At 53.2% G+C, this 20,943-nt stretch overlaps 3 protein-coding genes across 4 annotated transcripts; 2 read left to right on the forward strand and 1 right to left on the reverse strand.

Annotated features, from left to right (window-relative positions):
* The first annotated feature begins 223 nt into the window (after positions 1-223).
* TEKT2 (tektin 2) lies at positions 224-5,149 on the forward strand. The gene is made up of 9 exons (XM_021554837.3): positions 224-395; positions 778-903; positions 1,587-1,792; positions 2,289-2,432; positions 2,929-3,043; positions 3,382-3,489; positions 3,866-4,009; positions 4,212-4,291; positions 4,948-5,149. Exons 1-9 carry the CDS (start codon positions 240-242, stop codon positions 5,147-5,149), a joined length of 1,281 nt encoding a protein of 426 aa, XP_021410512.2. The 5' UTR covers positions 224-239.
* A 374-nt stretch (positions 5,150-5,523) lies between these two features.
* Positions 5,524-13,795, forward strand: ADPRS (ADP-ribosylserine hydrolase). Of its 2 annotated transcripts, XR_002467717.3 has the most exons (7): positions 5,524-5,763; positions 7,132-7,228; positions 7,997-8,204; positions 8,294-8,478; positions 8,567-8,667; positions 9,174-9,688; positions 13,408-13,795. XR_002467717.3 is itself a non-coding variant. In XM_021554788.2 (6 exons), exons 1-6 carry the CDS (start codon positions 5,535-5,537, stop codon positions 9,464-9,466), a joined length of 1,113 nt encoding a protein of 370 aa, XP_021410463.2. In that variant the 5' UTR covers positions 5,524-5,534; the 3' UTR covers positions 9,467-11,264. The 2 variants fall into 2 exon arrangements, 1 of the variants encoding a protein (XP_021410463.2); XM_021554788.2 differs by lacking the exon at positions 13,408-13,795 and having other exon boundaries at positions 9,174-11,264.
* Positions 12,027-16,766, reverse strand: COL8A2 (collagen type VIII alpha 2 chain). The gene has a single exon (XM_021554786.3). It carries the CDS (start codon positions 16,762-16,764, stop codon positions 14,845-14,847), a length of 1,920 nt encoding a protein of 639 aa, XP_021410461.2. The 5' UTR covers positions 16,765-16,766; the 3' UTR covers positions 12,027-14,844.
* Between the last annotated feature and the right edge of the window lie 4,177 nt (positions 16,767-20,943).

Here is a 20,943-nt window from a genome sequence, read left to right on the forward strand (position 1 = left end):
GGGACAGGTGCACAGCACTTTTCCCCCTGGCGTGGGGCAGAGGTTGGCTCCCATCACCTGTCCTTGTGCTCCCCTATTTTAACGACATGTATCTGCATTAGGCCAGGTGCTGGGTTGCAGCTTGCTGCTGCTTTTCCCCTGAAAAACTCTGCAGTTTTTGGCTTCAGCTCCATTTCAGGTGTATTTCCATGAATAAACACATAAATCTTCCGCTCCCTTTCAGTCACCTGTTCAGTGAGATGGCCTCGCTGAGTGTAAAGCCGGGCCAGCGCTTCACCTTGCCAGACTGGCAGAACAACTCCCTCCTCATCTCGGCCAACGCCGAACAGCAGCGTTTTAATTCCCATCATGTCCGTCAGGAAGGACGAGCTCTCCGCAATGAAACTGGCAACCAGGTGAGCCCTCTGCCAGGGGGCTGCTCACAGCTTTGTCAGGATAATGGGCTGAGGAGCTGCGGGGAGTGTCTAGATTTGGGTGTATGGATGAGGGAATAAAGGGCTTTACCTGTACAGAACATGCTAAGTATGGACATTTACTCCCTGTAAACCCACCTGCAATGATGTATCTGTACTGTCACTAAATCCCCATGTGTGTTTTTTAACATTCATTGCCACTCATGTTGTTCTCTGTGCTGTTTGTGTAAATGACTGTGATCCCAAATGGCAACGTGTTGTATTCCTGTGAGAGGCTCAATCTGTCCCGAAAATGGGGAAAGGCTTCAGCAGGATTCACAACTACAATTTTAAAAAGAGTAATGGCATTTCTCTCTAATTCCAGGCAAAATGGGATGAGCACAACAGCCAAACCCGCCTCAAAGATCGTATCACCAGCGTGGACAGATGGAGAGAGGCCCTGGCCAAATGCCTCGCAGACATAGATTTGGAAATTGATGCCTTAACCAAAGTATGTTGGGAAGGCAGATGGCTGGAAATGAACTTACACTCTCAACATGGGATGTGAAATAATTGAGGCTTGTCTTGTGCAATGGGCAAGCCCATCTGGAGTTCAAGGGGGGCTTCTCACTAGATAATTATATATATATATATGTATGTGTGTGTGTGTGTGTGTGTGTGTGTGTGTGTATATTTTATACTGAGATCCATACTTGATGGAATGACTTCCTGGAAAAAACAAACCCCTGTGTTCTTGGCTGAGCCAAGCCGTGTCATGCAGCTGTATATTGCACGCTCCTGTTTGGATTTCTGGGTGGATTTTGTTATTTGGACTTTTTATAAAGCTCTGAAAGATAATTTAAAAAAATATGCTAATACCATCCTTCAAAAATGTTTGGGTTTAAATAGAGAATAGTGGTGGGAGATCTCTGATAGTGTGAGTTTGAAACCCAGAAGTTGCTGCTGTTTCTGGAGTTGTTAACCCCCAGAAAAGTGTGATTCCCAATGCAAATGGCAGGTGTAGAGGACTAAGGTGTTTGGCTCTAGCAATTTTTATTCCAGATTTGATAAAAGGTTTCAGAACTGCAAAGACAGTGTGAGTCTCTCTTAATGATGGCATGGGTGGGTTCCCTTTCCTTTCTCTCTCCAATCCCTAAATTATCCCCCACACACCTGACTGATTGCTTCTTCCAGGTGAAGGAAGCAGCAGAAAATGCCCTCCAGGCAAAGAACTTGTGTTTGGATGTTGCCATTGAGTGTCTGACGTTCCGTGAGAGCCGTCGTGACATTGATGTGGTGAGGGATCCTGTGGAAGGGGAGCTACACAAAGAGGTGAAGGTGATTGAGAAAACCAAGAAAGAGCTGCAGAAGCGAGTGGACGATGCCTTCAAACAGCTCTGGTGAGGAGTGACAGCTTTTGGCTGGTGATTCTGCTCTTCTTGTTTGGCCCCAGATACTTAATGTGCCTCTAGTGCCATGCTGAGATGGGCAGGCAGGCAGGGAACCACACAGGAACCCTGGATGATTTTCAGGGTCTGGGATTTGACAGCGAAGGGTGTGTCAAGGGTGACTTCACAAGCACCATTTGGAAATTTTGTCCCAGATCTCATGCCACCTGCCTTGGTTTAGGAGTCAGTGGCCATGAGGTGTTAAAGCTCCCAGGCCCTGATACTCTGTGGGAATCCTTCACAGCTCCGTTCTCCAGGGCAACACCAGCACACAGCCCCGGGCAGCCAGGCAGGCAGGGCTGGGCAGGTCAGGCCCAGTTCCCAGAGAGGGTGACAGCTTATCATTAATTTCACTAAGATGAGTGACATGGTGATGAAGGCTTTGGGAATTCTGAGCTCCCCCTACCCTGGGCCTGCTCCCCACTGACTCCAGCCTGGCTCTCTGCAGCCTCTTAAAGGAAGCTCGTCAGCAGCTGAGCCTTGACCACCGGCACAAGGTGGAAACGTTAGAACTTGATCGGCAGTGCATGTCCTTCAATCCCACCTCTGGCAACATCTCCTTCAAGGTCAACCCAACACGGATCCCAGATGGGTAAGGAAAGAATCTGCCCTTCTGTGGTCAAATCTGCCCAGAGCCCTTGGGATGCTTTTTCCTTCCCTCCTGTGTCCAGGCTTGATGGGTACAGTTTTGGAGAGAACTCAGAACAAACAGAAGTTGATTGTGACGGGGAAGCTACAGATTTTTGGGAAATAGCTAAATTGTCACCACAAACCCAGTGGGGGCCAGGTGCCCTGCCTCCCTCCTGTCTAGCTCTATGTGACACTCAGCAGTATGGTGTCACCTCTGGCACAGCTCAGGGGGACCTGCTGCATATTTTCACTTGCCTGGCATTCCTTTCCATGGTTTGGATGTGTCCCTGGTGGAGCAGATGTTAGGCCTGGTGAGTTCAGTCTCTAAGGAGATCAGGAAAGATGTGACCTCCAGCTTTCCAGAATCCTTTTGTGCTGCCATCCTGGCCTGCACTAGGTGTTTCCTTTAAAATATCTTGCAAACACTCAATTTATTTTTGTAACTGATTTGTTCACAGATCAACTGCACTTCGTGAGTGGGAACTGAACAGCCAGTGCAACAAGGAGCGTGCTGAGGCAGCAATGAAAGCCTCAGTTGATCTCCGAGGAGCAATCACACTTAGCATTGCCCAGGTAAACTGCTCCCTTGGCCTGGAATCTCTGGTGCCATTCTGGATCACGTGTGGGAGAGTGGCAGGCATGTCTCTGAATCTGCCTGGGAGCAGCTGCCCTCCTGGTTTAAGTAGGAGCTTGGTTATGCTGCAGAGCTGGCAGCAGTCTCAGCAAGCTGGAGGACACGTCCCTGTCCATCAATCCCCACCTTTTGGCTACTGGAGAAGTGTGACATGCACACGTGGCAGCAGCCAAACCCAGTTGGTTTTGCTCCTGGGTTTTTCCCACCCTTCTAGGCACAGCTTGGGGGGACACAGACACTTTGCTGCCATGTGTGACTGGAGCTGTTCTCTCCTCAGACAAACAATGAGCTGGATGCTCAGCGTATAGCTACAGAGTTTGCACTGAGGAAGAGGATGAGAGACATGGAAGGAGCCCTTAGTGAGCTGAGATGGCAGGAGCAGAACGTAAGTGTTGTTTCTTTGGTCATTGACTACAATCCTGGCTGGGAATGTAATCTCAAAGACTGTTACATGGAAAGTGACTCAGCCTGAGTGTAGTTTCCACAAGTTTGCTGTTCAGTGGCACACATACAATCCCAGCAGTATCCCACCTCTCACAAGTGCTTCTCTGGCACCGCTTAGCAGCACCGCCAGGTTTCAGCCTCTTTATTTCACCCCTTGTCTCAGCAGCACCATCCTGGTCCATGTGAAAGCGGAGGATTCAGTCCTCAGAAGCTCTTGAGTAAAATCTATCCCCAGCACAGCAGAATTCCCAGAGACACGGGGGCAGTTTCCCAGTCTGCATCCCAGGCTGTTCCTCACAACACATGTCTGTCCTCAGACCTTGGAGGAAATTGATGAAATGGAGGAGGAGATCCGGCAGCTGGAGGAAGACATCCGGAAGAGAACACTGGATCTGAAAGTGGCTCACACCCGCCTGGAGACGCGCACGTACCGGCCCCACCTGGACCTCTGCCGGGATCAGGTATCTCACCTGGCATGGTCCCTGCAGGGAACTGACCTGGATGGGGGCTCTGAAAAACATGGATGAGTTTTGGAGCAGCTGAGCAATGGATCCTACAGTGACACAGCAAAGCAAGGGAATAATTTCAGAGCTGGGGAGAGGGGAAAGAGGGAACTGTGGCCTTTTTAAAGCCCTGTTCAGCGCTGTCCTCTCTTCCCTGCAGGCTCAGTATGGACTGACAGACGAGGTCCAGCAGCTGGAGGGGATAATCCGTGCGCTCCAGCAGAAGCGGACAGAGTCACAGTGAGTGTCCTGCTGTGCAGGAACAGCAGTGCCCAGTGCTGCCCTGAGGGGATGTGGCTCTGGGTGTCCCTGCTCTGGGCACACCTCCAGCACCTGCATTTGGTGCTCGTGGTACTTGGGCTCATGAGTGGCTGCAGTGTTTGGGCTTGGTGGGTGTGGGGTAAGGGGTCTGTGCTGGGAGGGGAATGGGACTCCCACAGCCCCTGCTTGACTCTAAATTAATCCAAAAGGGACAAAAAAGAGAGTGACAAGGAAGGAACAGAAGTGCTGTTGTGGGCTGGCAACTCCCTGGGTGCACATCCCTTGCTGCCCTCCCAGAGCAGTGTGTGGGCTGGATATTCACTGCCCCAAACAATGAGTATCTGATGAGTTTGCTCCTTGCACAGGGCCAACAGAAAGTGGGAAGCTGGGTGCTTCCTGTCCAGTTTTAAATCATGGAATACCCTGAGTTGGGAGAGACATGCAAGGATCACTGAGACCAAACTCCTGGCCCTGCATGGGACACCCCAAAAATCCCACCCTGTGCTTGAGAACATTTTCCACCTGTTCCTTGAGCTCTGACAGGGTTGGGACTGGGGACTATTCCTTGGGGAGTCTGTTCCTGGAAAGCAATGCAACATTTGATCCCAACTCCTGTCCTTTCTACTCATTCCCAGGGATGCCTTGGATGCTCTTTACAGACAACTTCACCGCATTCAGACCGATATTGGTTACAAAACCAATTCTCTGCAGCTGGACAACAAGTGCATGGACACCCGCAGAAAACTCGTGATCCCTGTGGAGAAGTTTGACCCAGAGGTCGACGCCATCAACCGCACCAGGAACCTGCCGAGGAACAGTCAGCTGGAGCTGGCTTAGCACACCGGGAATTGTGCAAGCGCTGGGAGAGAGGAAAACTCCTGGTGATCCAGATCCCTAGCGAGGAAAAGAGACCATCTGCGTCGCGTTTGGGGAGAATGGAATTCTCCTCTTAGTTTGTTTTATAACCGTCTGGCCCTTGGATGATGTTTACAGCCTCCCTCGCTCCGAGGAGATTTATAAACAATAAAAGGGCCTGTTGTCATCCTCGGTGATTAAATCCAGATGGATTCCAGGAGGGATTGATGGAAAGAACAGGCGGGTGCGCTGTCGGCACCTCGGTCCTCCGGGCCGCTAGGGGGCAGTGTGCGCGGAAGCGCCTTCGGCGCTTCCGCGCACACTGCCCCCTAGCGGCCCGGAGGAATGAAGCGCCGCTCGCTGCAAAATGGCGGCGGCCGGTCCGCCCTCAAGCCCCGGGCGGCTCCCGGTTCGTCCCCGGCCCGGCCTCGCTCGGTTCCGAGGCTGTTTAGCCGGAGCGTTGTTGGGGGATTGCCTGGGAGCTGTTTTCGAAGGCAGGAGCGTGGTGAAGCTGCCGGAGTTGCTGAGTTTCCTCAAAGGGCTGGAAGCGGCGCTGCCTGAGGAGGGAGGGGAGGCGGCGGGGAGCGCACGTGGAGGTGCGTGGCGGGGAGCGCGGCGGGGAGCGGGGGAGATCGCCCGGTCCCCCACTTCGCACACCCCGCTGTGCACGGCACTCGGCACCCCAGAGATTCGGGTTAGACCCCAGCACTCCCCAGGGCTGGGCTTTGCGGTGTTTGTGTCCCCTCAGTACCCCCAGGACTGGGCTTCGGGGTGCGTGTTCGCGTCCCTTAGCACCCTCAGGACTGTGCTTTGAGGTGTGCCCAACCTGCAGAATCCCCAACCCCTCTGCTCCCCCTCAGTCCTTACCCCTCACCAGGTTGTGGAGCATCTCCGCTGTGACTGACTACCCTGGCTGTCCCCTGGCCTGCTCTATTCTGTGCCCCTGTGCTGTGGGGGTTCAACAGGGTTTTCCTGTTGTCTGCTTCCTTCAGGTGCCAGTTCTGATTCCCTAGGGATTCCTTAGGGACACCGCTGATGCAGAGGGACCCGTGGTTTGCTCTTCTGGCTCCTGCTGCTCCTACTCAGGGAGCTGAGGTGGAGTGTGCTGTGAATGGGTGTGGCAGTGCTGGGGTGTCAGCAAGAGCAGAGGTACCAAAACTTGAGGAGGAGAAGAGTGAGAGAAGCACAGAGTTGTTGTTTGACTCTTAGGAAATGATTGCAGCCTTACAGTGCCTGAGGGGAGTCTGCAGGAAAGATGGAGGCTGTTGACAAAGGCCTGGAATGACAGGATATGGCAATGGGTTCCCACTGCCAGATAGCAGGGTTAGATGGGATATTGGGAAGGAATTGTTCCCCATCAGGGTGGTGATGCCCTGGCACAGATTGCTCAGAGGAGCTGTGGCTGCTCCAGTGCTGGTAGTGTCCAAGGCCGGGTTGGACGGGGCTTGGAGCAACCTGGGATAATGGAAGGTGTCCCTGCCCATGGAACAGGATGGGCGTTAAGGTCCCTTCCAACCTCAACCATCCTGGAAATCTTTGATTCTGTGTTGGGCTGACTCTCTTGTCCATATATACCTCTGGATGTCAGACATCTCCTGGCTCTTACTAATCTTGAAGTATATTCTGTGTCATTATAACTGTGGATGCAACTCCCTTGCTGTGTGTCCTTACTCTGACAACCATGGCAGTGTCAACCTCAGAGTGCCAGGGGAACTTAAATTCCAGACAGGTTTGGGTTGGAAGGCACCTTAGAAATCTTCCATGGGCAGGGACACCTTCCACTGTCCCAGGTTGCTCCAAGCCCTTTCCAACCTGGCCTTGGACATTTCCAGGGATCCAGGGGCAGCCACAGCTGTTCCAGGCAACCTGTGGCAGCCATGCCCTGGAGATGAGGGTGGTGCTGGCAAAGGGCAGGAGCAGTTTGTCCCTGGCTGCTGGTGTGACTCTTTGCCCTCCCGTTGCAGAGTCGCTGCCGTACACGGACGACACGGCCATGAGCAGGTCGGTGGTGCAGTCACTGCTGGCCAAGCAGGAGTTCGATGAGGTTGACATGGCCAAGAGGTGAGCATGAGGCTTCCTGAAGGTGTAACCATCCCTGTGACCATCTGTGCAAGGGGACAGGGGCTGAGGCAGACTAATTCTAATTACTGATTTTAGGAGGGGAAATAGTTAGGAAAGAGGTGGTTAATACTTTAGATTGTTGTTGCTTTGCCGTGCCTTGGACTGTGCAGCAGTGTCAGCAGCAGTGTGGAGTCCGAAGCTGCCTTGACAGGGCAGCACTGCTGTGTGCCAGCTTCGTGTGTGCCAGCCTTGTGTGTGTTCACCTTTGAGGAGGAGAATGTTTGGAGATTCCAGAAACATTTTGTTTTATGTTTATTTGTTGCTATTTATGTTTGTGCTGCCCTTAATTTACTGAGGGAATAGGAGTGAGCTCAGCTTGACTCTGTTTATGATCTGTTTCCCTGTTGAATCCCCAGCCCTGAAAGCATTTGGTTCCACTTAAGGGAAAGCATTTCTTTGTTTAGAAAACTCTTCCATTGAACTTGAACAAAAGACTTTCCTTGTGGTTGTGACCCACGGAAATGCTTCTAGTTTGCTTCTATTTTGAGGCAGAGTTGAGAGGGAAGCAAGTGGGTTATGGAAGGTGATGTTTATACATCCCTCTTTCACACTGTTCTTTGGGAATGTTTCCCTGCAGAACTGAATCACTGAGCCCTGACACTGATTTATGTGTGTGTTATTAATTCACTTTAGCAAGAGGTTTCATCCAATCACAAACCCCAGTAACAGACCAAACCCTCTGGGTGTTTTCCCCCCTGGCCACACCAGGTTTGCTGAGGAGTACAAGAAGGAGCCCAACAGGGGCTATGGGATGGCCGTGGTCAACGTCTTCAAGAAGCTCCTGAGCCCCAAGTGCAACGATGTGTTTGAGCCCGCGAGGGCCCAGTTCAACGGGAAGGGCTCCTACGGGAACGGCGGGGCCATGAGGGTGGCCGGCATCCCCCTTGTCTATCCCGACATCCAGGATGTCAAGAAGGTAACGGAGCGTTCTGGGCTCCTCTGGGTATCCCTGCTGCCAGGGGAGTGTCCCAGGAAGCTTTGCTGACAGCAAGGTTTCTCTGGCAGTTTGCGAAGCTGAGCGCAGAGCTGACCCACGCCAACTCCCTGGGCTACAACGGGGCCATCCTGCAGGCCCTGGCTGTGCACCTGGCACTGCAGGAAGGGCTCAGTAGGGAAACCTTCCTGGAGCAGCTCATCAGCCACATGGAGCACGTGGAGGCAGATGACAAGTCTCTCAGTGATGCCCGAACGTGAGTAGCTTGGGGAAAGCCCCAACCCTGCTGCAGTGGTTTCTTCTGGCTCTTGTTCTCTCCTCTTCACTGCACTCTCTGTTTGCAGGCTGGGATTTGAGGATTTACCATTTTCCAGGCGTCTAAAGAAAATCAAGGAATTTTTGGAGCTCAGCAGTGTTCCCAAAGCAGATGTATTGTCTGAGTTGGGTGAGTACCTTTCTTAGGAAAGCTGGAAGCAGGACTAACTCAGCAAGCCTGGTAGATGTGTGTCCCCCTAGATTCCTCTTCAGCCTGTGCTGCCTGTCAGGCACGGAATATGCTGGAAAAGCAGCCTGTGCTCACCAGTCAGGAATTCTAAGTCTCAACCCAGTGATTTCCTCTAGTATTGATAGGAAAAAAATGTATTGCTAAGGGAAATTTACCTTGCATAATGTTTCTTAACATTCCAGGATCTCTCAAGGGCTATTGGGTCATCGTGTTGAGTGGGAATGAATAGATGTGTATGGCCAGGCTATACTGGGCTAACTGGGAATTGCTCTGCAGGATGTGAGTGCTACTGGGGAACTGGGGGGTTTCTGAAGCACAAACTTTTGCACCTTGTAAAATCCTGGTAAAATGCTTGATATCATTATGGAAAGTCACTGGCAACAGCAAGGTGCAGTAGGAAGGGAGAAGGAAGGAAGCCCAGAGTGTGCTGACGGGGTGTGTTCCAGGCAATGGCATCGCTGCGCTGCGCTCCGTCCCCACTGCCATCTACTCCTTCCTGCGCTGCATGGACGCTGATCCTGACATTCCTGACCACTACAACGCCCTGCAGAGAACCATCATCTACTGCATCTCCCTGGGGGGGGACACGGACACCATCGCCACCATGGCGGGGGCCATCGCCGGCGCCTATTACGGGGAGGAGCAGGTGCCCCCGAGCTGGGAGCAGAGCTGTGAGGCTTTCCAGGAGACCCAGAGGATGGCCAAGAGCCTCTATGAACTCTACTGCCAGCGGCTCTGAGCTCCGGGGCAGCTCCAGGGCTTTCCTGAAGGCAAAGGGATGGTGAGCTCTGCTTCTGTGGTCAGGCCCAGCGGTGGATCCACGCCAGCGAGCCTCACTGGGAAGGGCGCCTGCTGCTGTCAGCTGGGAGCTGGAGCCAGCCTGGAAAAGAGAGGACATCCCTTCAGTCACAGATCAGCTGGGAAGTGGCTGCACTTGGACAGTGGGTGCAGCTCCCTGAGTGTACATGAGTGTCTCATTTTCCATAGGATTTCTGCTGATTGCTTTGTCCACCATTGTGCCATTTGTCACTGCAGTCACTGGCAGGTGTCTGAATCTGTGGACTTTCTCCCTGTTTTCCTCTGCTCCCATGTCCATGGGCTGTGTTTTGGTGGTCAGTGGCTTGTCCCCTGGTACAGCAGCAGGTCATTCTCAGCTGGCCAGATAAGGGGTGTCATGGGAGTCACCAGAGAGGCCTGGTGGCCCAGGTTGTCACCTCTGCTGAATTAGGATAATGGAACACAGATTTCCAGGGAGGTTTGTTGCCTTAAAGGCAGAATGAGAAGGACCAGAGAAGGGAGAAGGGATTTCTTTGCATTGCTGTTGGCTCTGTGAGAGACTTTTGATGCCTGCAGACAATCCCAGCTGCCTCATTGTCCCTGCTGGGAGAGGGTGTCACTAATTGCTGCTCCTCCTGTGTCCTTGGCCCTGTGATCCAACAGGCACCTCCTGCACTTTGTGCCCCCTTGCACAGCTGCTGTCACACTGCTGCAGCCACTCTGGCTGCTCCTGTGTTCCCAATCTATGTATCCTATATTTTTAAAGTCCTGTATATGCCCAGAGCACCAAGTTCCTGTTTTAATCACAGAATACCCCAAATTGAAAGGGACCCACAAGGACCATGAGAGTCCAGCTCCTGTAGAGTGCAGATCTGGGAGTGGAAGTAGTACAGGGATAGAATGCCTGGTTCTACTGCAGTCATACACAAAAGTGACTTTAGCAGGATGCAGGAGTTAATTTATCACAGTCTCAGCCTCTGTACTTGGTAAAAATTGCCCCAGAATTACAGGGAGAGGTAGGTTAATTGGGGACATCAATACTGAAAAGAAGCTGCTGCTGATGGCCAAGAACATTCTAGCACAGCTGTGTTCCAGAACTTCACATTTAAAACCTTTTCCTAGTGGAGCTGGTCAAAAAGACAGAAACAGCTTGGGAATGGCACATCTAGAAAGGGTTTGAAGTTTTTTAATAATTGAAAACAAAAAGTCGTCATATGGAAATGTTTATAAACTTAAATGTGGCAGTGTAACTCGTTATTTCTCCAGTATGTCTTGTGACACCGGGAAGTGGTTGTGGTGCTCCCCAGTGGTGTCAGCACGTGGTGGCTCTGTCAGGCTGCATGCACATGTGGGAATCTGGCTGCCACAGGTCCTTCCATTTTCCCCTGTTGTCTGCTCCCTTCAAGTGCCAGTCTTTTGTGTGATGCTATAATGGGTTTTCCTTGTATAAATGGATTCTTGTCCTGGGAACATGTGGAATTTTGGTCTGTTGTATATTTTTGTATTGTGCTGCAGATCTGAGCTGTAAAATATCAGTTTTCCATATTATTCTGCCAGAGGGACAACCAGATTCATGTAATTATTTAAAAGAAAATATTTTTCTTTTAAAGCAACTTTATAATTTTAAATGTTTGGAACTCCTGACAAGCAAAGAGCTCTTGTTAAAAGACTGGAGCTCTTTGTGCCTGACTTTAGATGTGTACTAAACCCTTTAGTTTCCTTGGAAAGAAGTAAAGTCCCTCAGTTATCTTTGTTAAGTAGCCGCTGCTCCTGTGTTTTCACTCAATCATGAAGTTGTGCATCCTCAGTGCCAAGAGGACCAGGAGTGGTTCTTGGTACAAGGGTGAGTTGACACTGAGCATTGCAGGGAGGGCCTTTGGAAAGGCCCCTTTTCCTTCTCAGCCTGTGGAAGGAGTTCAGGTGCTGGAAACCAGCATGTGAGGATGGTGCAGAGACCAGGGAATTCACTGGGAGCCTCGTGAATGGCAGCAGGAGGATGGCTTGCTCCTTGCAATGAGCTTTTGAAGGTGCCTGTGTGTCAGCCAAGCTTCCCTGGAAATGTTTCACCTCTGCCAGGTGAGATCAGGTGGGAAAACACATTTTCTTCTCTTTGGACTGTGAATCTGTGAACGTGCTTTGCAAGTGATTCACCAGTCCTGAGTGTTCCTGACTCCCGCAGGATGGAGGCTGGCTGTGCACAAGGTGTGTGATGTAGGATAAAAAAATCATGGGAAAAAAAAAAAAACACGGAAGGGAAAGGGAATCCTTAAGACTTCAACTTGAGTCCCTAAAATTAATAATCACCAGGCTGGAAGGATCTGAGTTTCAACCTTTTCTAAAACTGAATTTCTGGAGACAGGAGTCTTTTCCTTAATCACAAGAAACATGCAATAGCTTTTTACATAAGGATATTAGTAAGGGAGTCTGCTGGGAATGAGTGAGATGATTTGAGGTGGAAATAGAGTGTAAGAGAACTGTATGAGGCAGAGCAAGACTCAGGACAAAGCACAGCTGAGCCCACCTCTATACAATAAGTTTTATTGATGTTTGTCAATACAATCAAGTACTGCAGTTTTAGTTGTGAAGAGCAGGTCAGTTCTGGGTCACAAAGAGTGCATTTTAAACCAACTTTTACTAGGACAGTGCATGTAGTAAGTATTTACAAAACTAAAAACCTCTATATACTAGGTTAGAAATGAAGATACTAGAGGCAAATTTAAAAAAAATAGTAAGAATTTGTATATAAAAATGCACATCGTAATGCAGTTTTCAGCATTAAAAATAGACATACCTCATCCAACCCAACCTTTTTTATTCTTGTGATTGAAACCAAAATCCCACGCGCTCACACACACGACAGAAAATAATCCTTTCTGCTGGCTAATATGTACTCAGTATTCCAGAAAAAAAAAAAAATCCTTCTGGAGAGTGAACAGCCTCCCTCATCCTGTGCATCGTTTTTCTTTTTAGCCTAACTATGTGCATGTAATATCTTTGCTTTCCATTAGTGTGTAAATGTAAGAGGTTAAATAGCTGCGAGGGGTGATTATGGGTTTGCTCTGCACATGATAGTAAAGTGAAATTACAAAACAGTATCTACAGCACAAACTTAATCTGGGGGTGGCTACAGTGAGGAGTTTGGTCGTTGCTTTTTGCCAGCTCGAACAAGAAGTTTGGAATGAAGCAGACAGAACAAGAGATGGGCTGTAGATTAGGCACAGTATAAATTACGTTGCTTTGAGGAGCAGGATGAAGCTCCCACCAGGTGTGGCAGCTCCTGGCCCTGCACGAGGCTGGACCAGCTCAAATCCCTCTATTCTCCATAGGAAAGGAGACAAGTCCCCTCCCAGCATCCTCTCCTACCAAACCTGGGCTTGGAGAAATCTTCTGAGCTTCCACTTTTAATTTAAGGGACTGTTCCTGCTGGGAAATAACCTGTTAGGATCACAACCGAAATGGTCCTGACCACACCCTCAGGAGTTAAAAAGGTCCAGTGGGATCAGACACCTTCCAGCTTGAGGAGTTCCATCTCTGCATGAAACTTGTAGCTTTAAGGAGAAAAATTCACACGGAAAAGATCCCAGGGAGGGGACGCACAGCCCCAACAGGCAGTGCCCAGAGCATTGGCCTTCCAACTGCAAATTTCCTTCTTGTCTTTCTTAAGTTCAGGGATGGGTGAGTTTTTAATAGGAAGTCCTGAATGGCAAGAGGCAGAAACACAGGACAGGCTTGAGGAGAAAACAAACAAGCAAAACAGAAATAGGAAAAGCTGTTTAAATATCTCATAGAGTCCATCTGGAAAACAAGCCCAGTCCCAGTCTTGCTACGTTTCTTTGGCCATCGAACAGGCTTTGGGAAAATGCAAAGGTCAGAGCTGGTGACCAAATCGTTGCTGTTTCTCAGGGATGTGCCTTTGCAGAAGGACATGCAGTGGGATATGCACATGGATTGACTTCAGCAGCATGCTCCTGGCCTGGGATGAGCAGCATCCCTGTCCTGGAAGTGGCAGTGACTGTTCTACTGTGAGAAAACCTGCAGAGCCACAGGATCTATGCGAGGCAGTGCCATCATGCCCCAGAGCCCTGCAGCTCATGCTCAGGTAGGAATGCTCCAAGCATTTGAGAAACAAAGTGGTAACAACAGGAGAATGTTGATTTCTTTAACCTAAGTCACAGAGTGGCCCCGGGGCTGGTGCTCTGTCACAGGTATTGCACTACACTTGTGATGTTCTTAAATGGGTCATAGCACCATGGTGAAATCACTGTGTGGAAAGTTAGAACCAGCACTATTTTTTCTTAATTCCAAGATCCCCAGAGAAAGGGGGGGGACACCAAGAGTTCACACATCCCAAAATAGTGAGACAGGAAAAGCAAGTTGTCCATCAGTGGCACTTCCTTATGTCACACCAGCTGGAAGCACCGTGAGTTGGGCTTGCACTGCCATCCTTGTGTGGGCAGAGATGCTCCTGAGGCCAAGCAAGTCTTTGGGCTGCAGAGACAGACGGGACAGGACCAGCCCTTGGACTTCCCAGCAGGTGAATGGAGAGAGCAGATCGTTGTTCATCACGGGGGGTCCCAGCTTCCCTCACTGCCTTTGGAACCGGTCATGGCATCCTCCCAGGTACCAGTGCCTGGATGATTTTATTCCTAAAGGTGCTGGGGGGAGGGTTAAAAATAATATTTACTTCTTAGAAGAAGGTGCTTATGCAAAGTGTTCCACTCTTTAGGATTATAAATCCAACCACACTGAATCTGGAGTGAATCGGAGAGACTGCCCCAAAGCAGAGTCTGGAAAAACAGGCGTCAGCAAGCCTGGAACTAGGGCATCTGATGGTTTGGAAGGAAATTTCTCAATCCAGCGTGGATCCCTGCTGCTGTATGGGTTTGTGTCCCTGCATTGGTTACCAACACATCAGCCATGGCACAGCTGGATTTATTTATCTAGCATTCCAAATGGGAAATGAGGGCACTTGATACACACCACAGGGGTCTGGTCTTCCTCTCTGGATCACAGAGCCAGATCCTTGCCATCCCAAGCGTGTTCCTGTGTTTGATGTCCAGTCACTGGGGTACTTATTCCAAATATGCTTTGTTGAGGAAGTCGCTCCCCTCCCTCCCTTCTCCCTCCCCCAAAAAAGAAAGATAGATGGATAGATGTCTCCTTCCCGATTACCCTCTTGACTCATGGATCAAACAGTGTGAAGCAAGGTCCCATGACAATGTCTTGCTCGTTCTTACCAGTGATTTTTCTTTTTTGTATTTTTAAAACACTTTTTTATCAAAAAAAAAAAAAAAAAGTTTATGGCTAAAGTGGGTGAAAAGGAAACATGCCCAACAGCTGTTATGTGGGGCAGAGCAGGAACCCAGAGAAGGAGGAGTGGATGTATTCTGTGGAGTACAGTCCATTGGCCTGGTCCGAGGGCATTTGTACCCAGACCTGGTCGTTCTCCTTGAGTTCAAGCACAGCACTGCCCGAGGCCTGGTCCAGGTACCCCTTTTTGTACTCATCGTAGGTGTAGGTGGCCGGCACGTTGTTCTTATACAGGGCCACCCAAACGTTGGTCCCTTTGACGTGCACATGGTAGGCAAAGTAGTAGATTCCGGATACAGGGCAGGTGAAGATCCCAGTGACCGGGTTGTAGCCATTGTGCCCGTTATACAAGGTCCGGTCAAACTTGACGGGCATGCCGGATGCGGGGAAGGGGGAGGTGAGGATGGCAGTGAAGGCCGGCGCGATGCGGGCAGCGAGCTCTCCTCGGCCATACTGCGGCTTGCCCGGCTTCCCGTTGCCCAGCACAGCCCCCTCCACGCCACCGTCCGGCAGGTGCAGCCCCGCGATGCCCGTCTCGTCCAGCACTCCCGGCGCTCCTGGTGGCCCAGGTGGCCCCGGTGGCCCCGGTGGCCCGTTCAGCCCCGGCGTTCCTGGCATTCCGGGTGGGCCGATGGGTCCGGCCATGCCAGGCTCGCCAGTCTTCCCCTCGCCGGGAATGCCAGGGAGCCCGGGCTCCCCTTTCAGGCCTGGTAACCCCTGTGGCCCCATGGGACCAGCAGGTCCCTGCAGTCCGGGGATGCCGGAGGGGCCCCTCAGCCCCGGCTGCCCCGGGATCCCACCGTCCCCTTTGGGCCCGGGGCCGCCCGTTAACCCAGGCACCCCCGGAAGGCCGATGAACCCCGGTTCACCTTTGGGGCCCGTCGGGCCGGGGGGTCCCAGGGAGCCGGGCAGGCCCCTTTCTCCCGGCACCCCCGGCTTCCCCGCGAAGCCGTTCGGGCCCTGGTCGCCGCGCACCCCCGGCATTCCCGGGGGCCCGCTCGGCCCCACGTCCCCCTTGGGGCCGGGCAGCCCGTGCTTGCCCGGCAGCCCCATGGAGCCCGGCGGGCCCGGCGGGCCGATGATGCCGGCAGGGCCTGGCTCGCCCGGCTCCCCATCGACGCCGGGCTCCCCCTTATCGCCGATGGCGCCCTGTGCCCCGGGCTGCCCGCGGTCTCCTTTCAGGCCGGGCATGCCTGGCTTCCCATAGCCCGTGGGGCCTGGCATGCCAGGGAGGCCGCGGATGCCGGGCTCTCCCTTGGGTCCCATGGGGCCCTGCATCCCCGGCACCCCCGCGACCCCCGGGACACCGATCCCGTCGATGCCGGGGGGTCCCCGCGGCCCCACAGGGCCGGGCTCCCCGGCGACACCCGGCCCGCCCGGGGGCCCCACGTCGCCCTTGTCGCCGGGCGCGCCCGGCAGCCCGTCGAGGCCAGGCTTCCCAACGCCGGCGGGCCCCGGCGGCCCCGCGGGGCCGGGAGGGCCGCCGTTGCCCCGCGGCCCCGGTAGGCCTGGCTTCCCCACGCCGTTCTCGCCCTTCATCCCTCGTTCTCCGCGGGGACCCGGCTCTCCTTTGGGGCCAGGCTCTCCCCGAAAGCCGGGCAGGCCGGGGCCGCCCTGGGGACCCGGCTTCCCATTGACGGAGAGGCCGGCTGGCCCGGGCAGCCCCGGCGGGCCGGGCAGTCCCCGCGGCCCCTGCTCCCCACGCATGCCGGGCTCGCCCTTGGCTCCAGGCATCCCTTTCATGCCTGCCTTCCCGGGGAGACCTGGGATGCCGGGTTTTCCAATGCCCGAGAAGCCGGGGGGCCCGGCCGGCCCGGGCTGGCCGTGCATTCCCGGCTTCCCGGTGCCCGGTTTTCCCGGGTAGCCGGGGGGCCCGGGAGGTCCACGCGGGCCGGGCTTCCCTGGCGGTCCTGGCTCCCCTTTGAGGTCCATGGGCAGCAGAGGCGGCATGTCTGTGGAGAGAGGAGACACAGAGTGTCACTAGAGCTGGCTGTGGGCAAGGAGTGTCCTTGGCATGTTGGAGCCCGGGTCTCTGAGTGGCCGGGCTGCGCTTGAAGGGCACTCTTTCACTGAAACATGGCCACAGCATTCCCAGCCCCCCCGTCAGAGGGTGTCCTGAGGCAAGGCCAAAGGCCAGGGTTCTCATTCCAGCTTCACATCCCTCCATGATGTCAGGTGACACCATGGAAGGTGCCAGTGCTTGCTGTCAGCTCTGGCAGGGCTATTTTGTGATGAGTTACTGCAGGGTGGTTTTGGGGCTGGATTCACACCTCCTGCTGCCTCACTTCCCAGCGGCCTCGAAAGCACCGTGGGATTCAGTCGCTCCTGCCTGGGCTCAGCTGAGAGGATGGCGACAGAGTGAGCCAAGACTGAGGATAATCCCTCACCCCGTCCCGCGAGTCCAGGGCCTTGGGAGACCTTTAATCCTTTTGGATTAAAAAGAAAACTGTTGGACATGTACTCGAGAGCCTGAGGAGGCGACGGATGTATGGGTTAGGCCATGCCTACAGTGCTTGCTGGCACAGCTCCCGAGTCCAGCAAGGCAGTGAAAAACCAAAAAAGCAAAAAAGCTCTGGGGATGGAGGAGAAGCCAAGAGCTGGGAGGGAAATGCAGCCTCAGCTCCGTCCAAATGAGTCAGCCCAGCTGGGAATAGGCCACAACCACTTGACATTTCAAGAATTTATTGAGGTCTTTTGCAAACGGATATAAGAAAGAAACAAATGGGCTGAGAGACTCCAAAGGCAAGGAGAGGCAGATGACATGCCCACCACAGCTCAGCATGGAAAGCACAGACGTGAGCATAAATAACTCCTCGAGGCTGGCCCAGGCAGAGTGTCACCTCCCACGTGACACCAGGAAAGGGTGAGAAAGAATAAATCTGACAAACTCTTTTTTGGGCAGTTTGAAATGAAGGAAATACTCGACAGTCACATGTACATGCGACGATGATGAGAAATGTGAAAGGCAGGGGAAAGGGCTATGACATATTGGGTGAATTTAAATCAAATCTGCCCGAGGGAGATCATTCCAGTTGGGAAGAGATCTATATGAACAAGTTCCTGGGATGGGGATGGATCCTGCCTGGGCTGGTCTGCCAGTCTGGCGCCCTCAGTGAGCCAAGCTGGGCTTTGGGAGCACAGACACACGTGGTGCTGGGATCCGCCAGCACGGAGATTTCCTCAGTCAACGGGAAAAGCTTATGGGAGATTTGAGACACGTGAAAAGAATAACTGTGGCAGCAGCAGGCACAGCTCCCGGAGCATCAGAGGTGTCTTTGCCTGCCCTGAACACAGCAATTAGCTCTGGCCCTTCCCATCCTGGTGCCACTGTGTTTTCCTTGGGTAATGGAAACATTTTTAGAGCTTATCTATAAATCAAAGCCTGGCCCACGTCCTCAGCTGTAGCTGTGGTTACTTGGCTCTCTTGGTGAAGGAAATACTTGTCTGTCATGACATTGCCACTGGATTTCTGCAAACTTCTGCTTCTCACCCCAGAAAACAGTGTGGAAAAGAGGGCAAGGGAGCTGTGCAGTGCTTCACTATTTCTGGGGTTTGGATTCTGGAAAAAAAATTCTCCAGTAAATTATTTCAATGTGTTTTCTCCCCCCACTTTTTAATTTTTTATTTTCTTGCAATGGTTTGAAATGAATTATTTTTCTAGGTCATTTTGCATGGAATCAGAACAAGGATCTACAGCTGAGCCCACGAAGGAAGGAAAAAGCACACACACACTCTTTCACACAAGGCAGTGGAGAGAAACGCCAGGCGGGAGCTGCCAGCTTGCAGGCGGCCAAAAAAGCAGACGGGGAAAACCAAACCGGGGCCGTCAGCGGAGAGAAACTGGGACACTGCAGCCCCACTGGTGTCCGATTTCAAAAGCCCATGTCTTACCACAGACACATGTCTCAGAGCTCTGCAGCACCAGCGTGGGGTTCTGTGTTCCCCTCGACACAGGAACTGAGCTGCCGTGAATGTTAACGCAGAGCCAGCTGGGGCAGCGGGAAGGGGACAGGGCAGGAATGACCCTGGGAGCTCCCACCTGGGCACCACGGAGCTCCTGAGGAGCATGGACATGGCCAGGTGGGTGCTGCAGCCCCTCTGGAGCTGTGTTCATCCCGCTAAGGAGCCCTCCTGCCTAGAGAAGGGACCCAGCAGCACAGAGGAATAATCCAACAGGATGGGAAGTGGTTCCCAGCCGTGAGCAGCCAGCAGCAGGTCTGGCCAGCACAGCCAGATGACACTGCAGGAAGGAGAGGTTGGCTGCTCTGTGGCGGAGCCTGGCCGAGCTTGTTCCAGAGCTGCTGCCAAGCTCTGTCTCGTGAGAGACTTTCACAGGCTCACAGGGATGTTGTGTGGGATCAGTGTTTTAGCACCTCTCATACTGTCTCCCAGCAGTGGGTGCCCCAGCACTCGCTCATGGCTTTACCTGTCTGCAGGACCATCAACATTGTTTAAATTAAGCCAAAATAAACCCCCAATGTGCAGATCTCTGCTTCAATGTTCTGAGCGTTTCAGCATTTAGCAGCATCTCCTCCCCTGAGCTCCCACTGTGCTCTGAGGCAGCTATTTTTGGGTGAGAAAAGGTGTCTGCCACCCTGAGGAAACCTGTCACACACCAGATGGCACCTGGAGGCAGGAGGGACCCCCCGCCCCCAGCCGGGGGTCCCAGCCCCTCGGCCAGGCTGGGGGGCCCCGCTCAGCTCCCACCGGGCCGGGGTAACCCGCGGGGGCACGGCACAGCCCTGCGCCGTCGCGGCCAGTCAGCTGAGCTCCCCGAGCAGGGCAGAAGGCCAGCAGGGATTTTCCTTGCCAAATTAGAGGTTAAGCAGAGATGGGAGCTCGGTGGGATCCAGGAGGCACCGGCTTCCCCAGCTGGCTCTGTGCGGCCCCACAGCCGGTGGCTCGGGCTGCAGCTGTCCCTGCATCCCTCTCTCCTGTCCCCCACCTGTCCTCTCCTTCCCAAGGGTTTAGAGGAGTAATGTCCAAGGGATTTCTGTGCTCTGCCCTGCCTCAGTGTCCCCTCTGTCTGGTCTAACCTGGCAGAGCTTGTCCAAACGCCTCCTTGCCCCAGCCTGGCACACTCACTGGTCTCCCCACCATAGGCAGCATTGCTCAGATGCAAAGCAAGCTGTTGCTATGCATAGGAAGAAGGGAAAAAAAGAAGGGAGAACAGCAGGGAGAGATTTGAATCCAGTCCCACCAGCAGCTGAAGTGTTCCTGTGCTACGCTGGAAGGTTTTGGCTCTGGCTGGGATTCAGGGAGCAGCTTTAAAACAGCTGGGAAGGGGGCAGGGAGGGGGGGCTCGAAGCACACTTCAGCTCCAGGTTTTCTGTGTGTTTTCTGACACATGTGCTGAGTTGAACTCTTGATAAGCCATTCAGCCCTCCAGTAAATCAGCCACCAGTGGCCCAGCCTTCTCCAGTTTCTCCTCCCAGAGCCAAGACTTCAGCTCCTGGGAGGGTCCAGGTCCATGACAACATGTGGGGAGGCTCCGGTGGCTCTTCCCAAGGGCAGAGCACCAACCTGGCAGGTCTGGATACCTGAGCCCAGCAGCACCCATGCCATGGTGGTGCCAGCAGTGGGATGGGTGCAGGGCAGCTGGGGACAAGGGATTACAGAAGGCTGGGGTGCTGGAGCACTGGCTGTACAGAGCAGTGACCCTGGTGCCTCTGCCCCTCTGGGTGCACATCACTCAGTGGGGAGCAATTTAACACGTGTGGAGTTTCTGGTCGCTGCTCTCTGAGAGAGGAAATGTCTCTCTCCTGCTCTTCCCTCGCCAGGCTGGGTCTCAGTTCCAGCCTTGGCACTCTTTCCTTTCCCAGCTGGTGCAAAATGCAGACAGGGAAACGGAATAGGTGGAGGAGTGGAAAAAGCCTTGCCAGGACAGCTCAGTTTTAACAGCAGGAAAAGGCAGAGATGGTGAGTGCTGAGGCTTCTGTGCCTCCCGCTGTTGGGGATGGGCAGGAGGGTAGGAGCCAGAGCTGGATAGTTCTGTGTCTCCTGGCTCCCAGAGCAAGGTGCCCTCCTAGCCCTAGCAAAGGGCTTCACTTCCCTGCTGAGCCTCTACCCGTGCCCACCCTGTCTTGGGTTAGAGACCCAAATGAGCTGGCCATGCTTGGCCAAAAGTGT

This window comes from Lonchura striata, chromosome 26, assembly GCF_046129695.1.
Source record: "Lonchura striata isolate bLonStr1 chromosome 26, bLonStr1.mat, whole genome shotgun sequence".
Taxonomy (NCBI): Eukaryota; Metazoa; Chordata; class Aves; order Passeriformes; family Estrildidae; genus Lonchura; species Lonchura striata.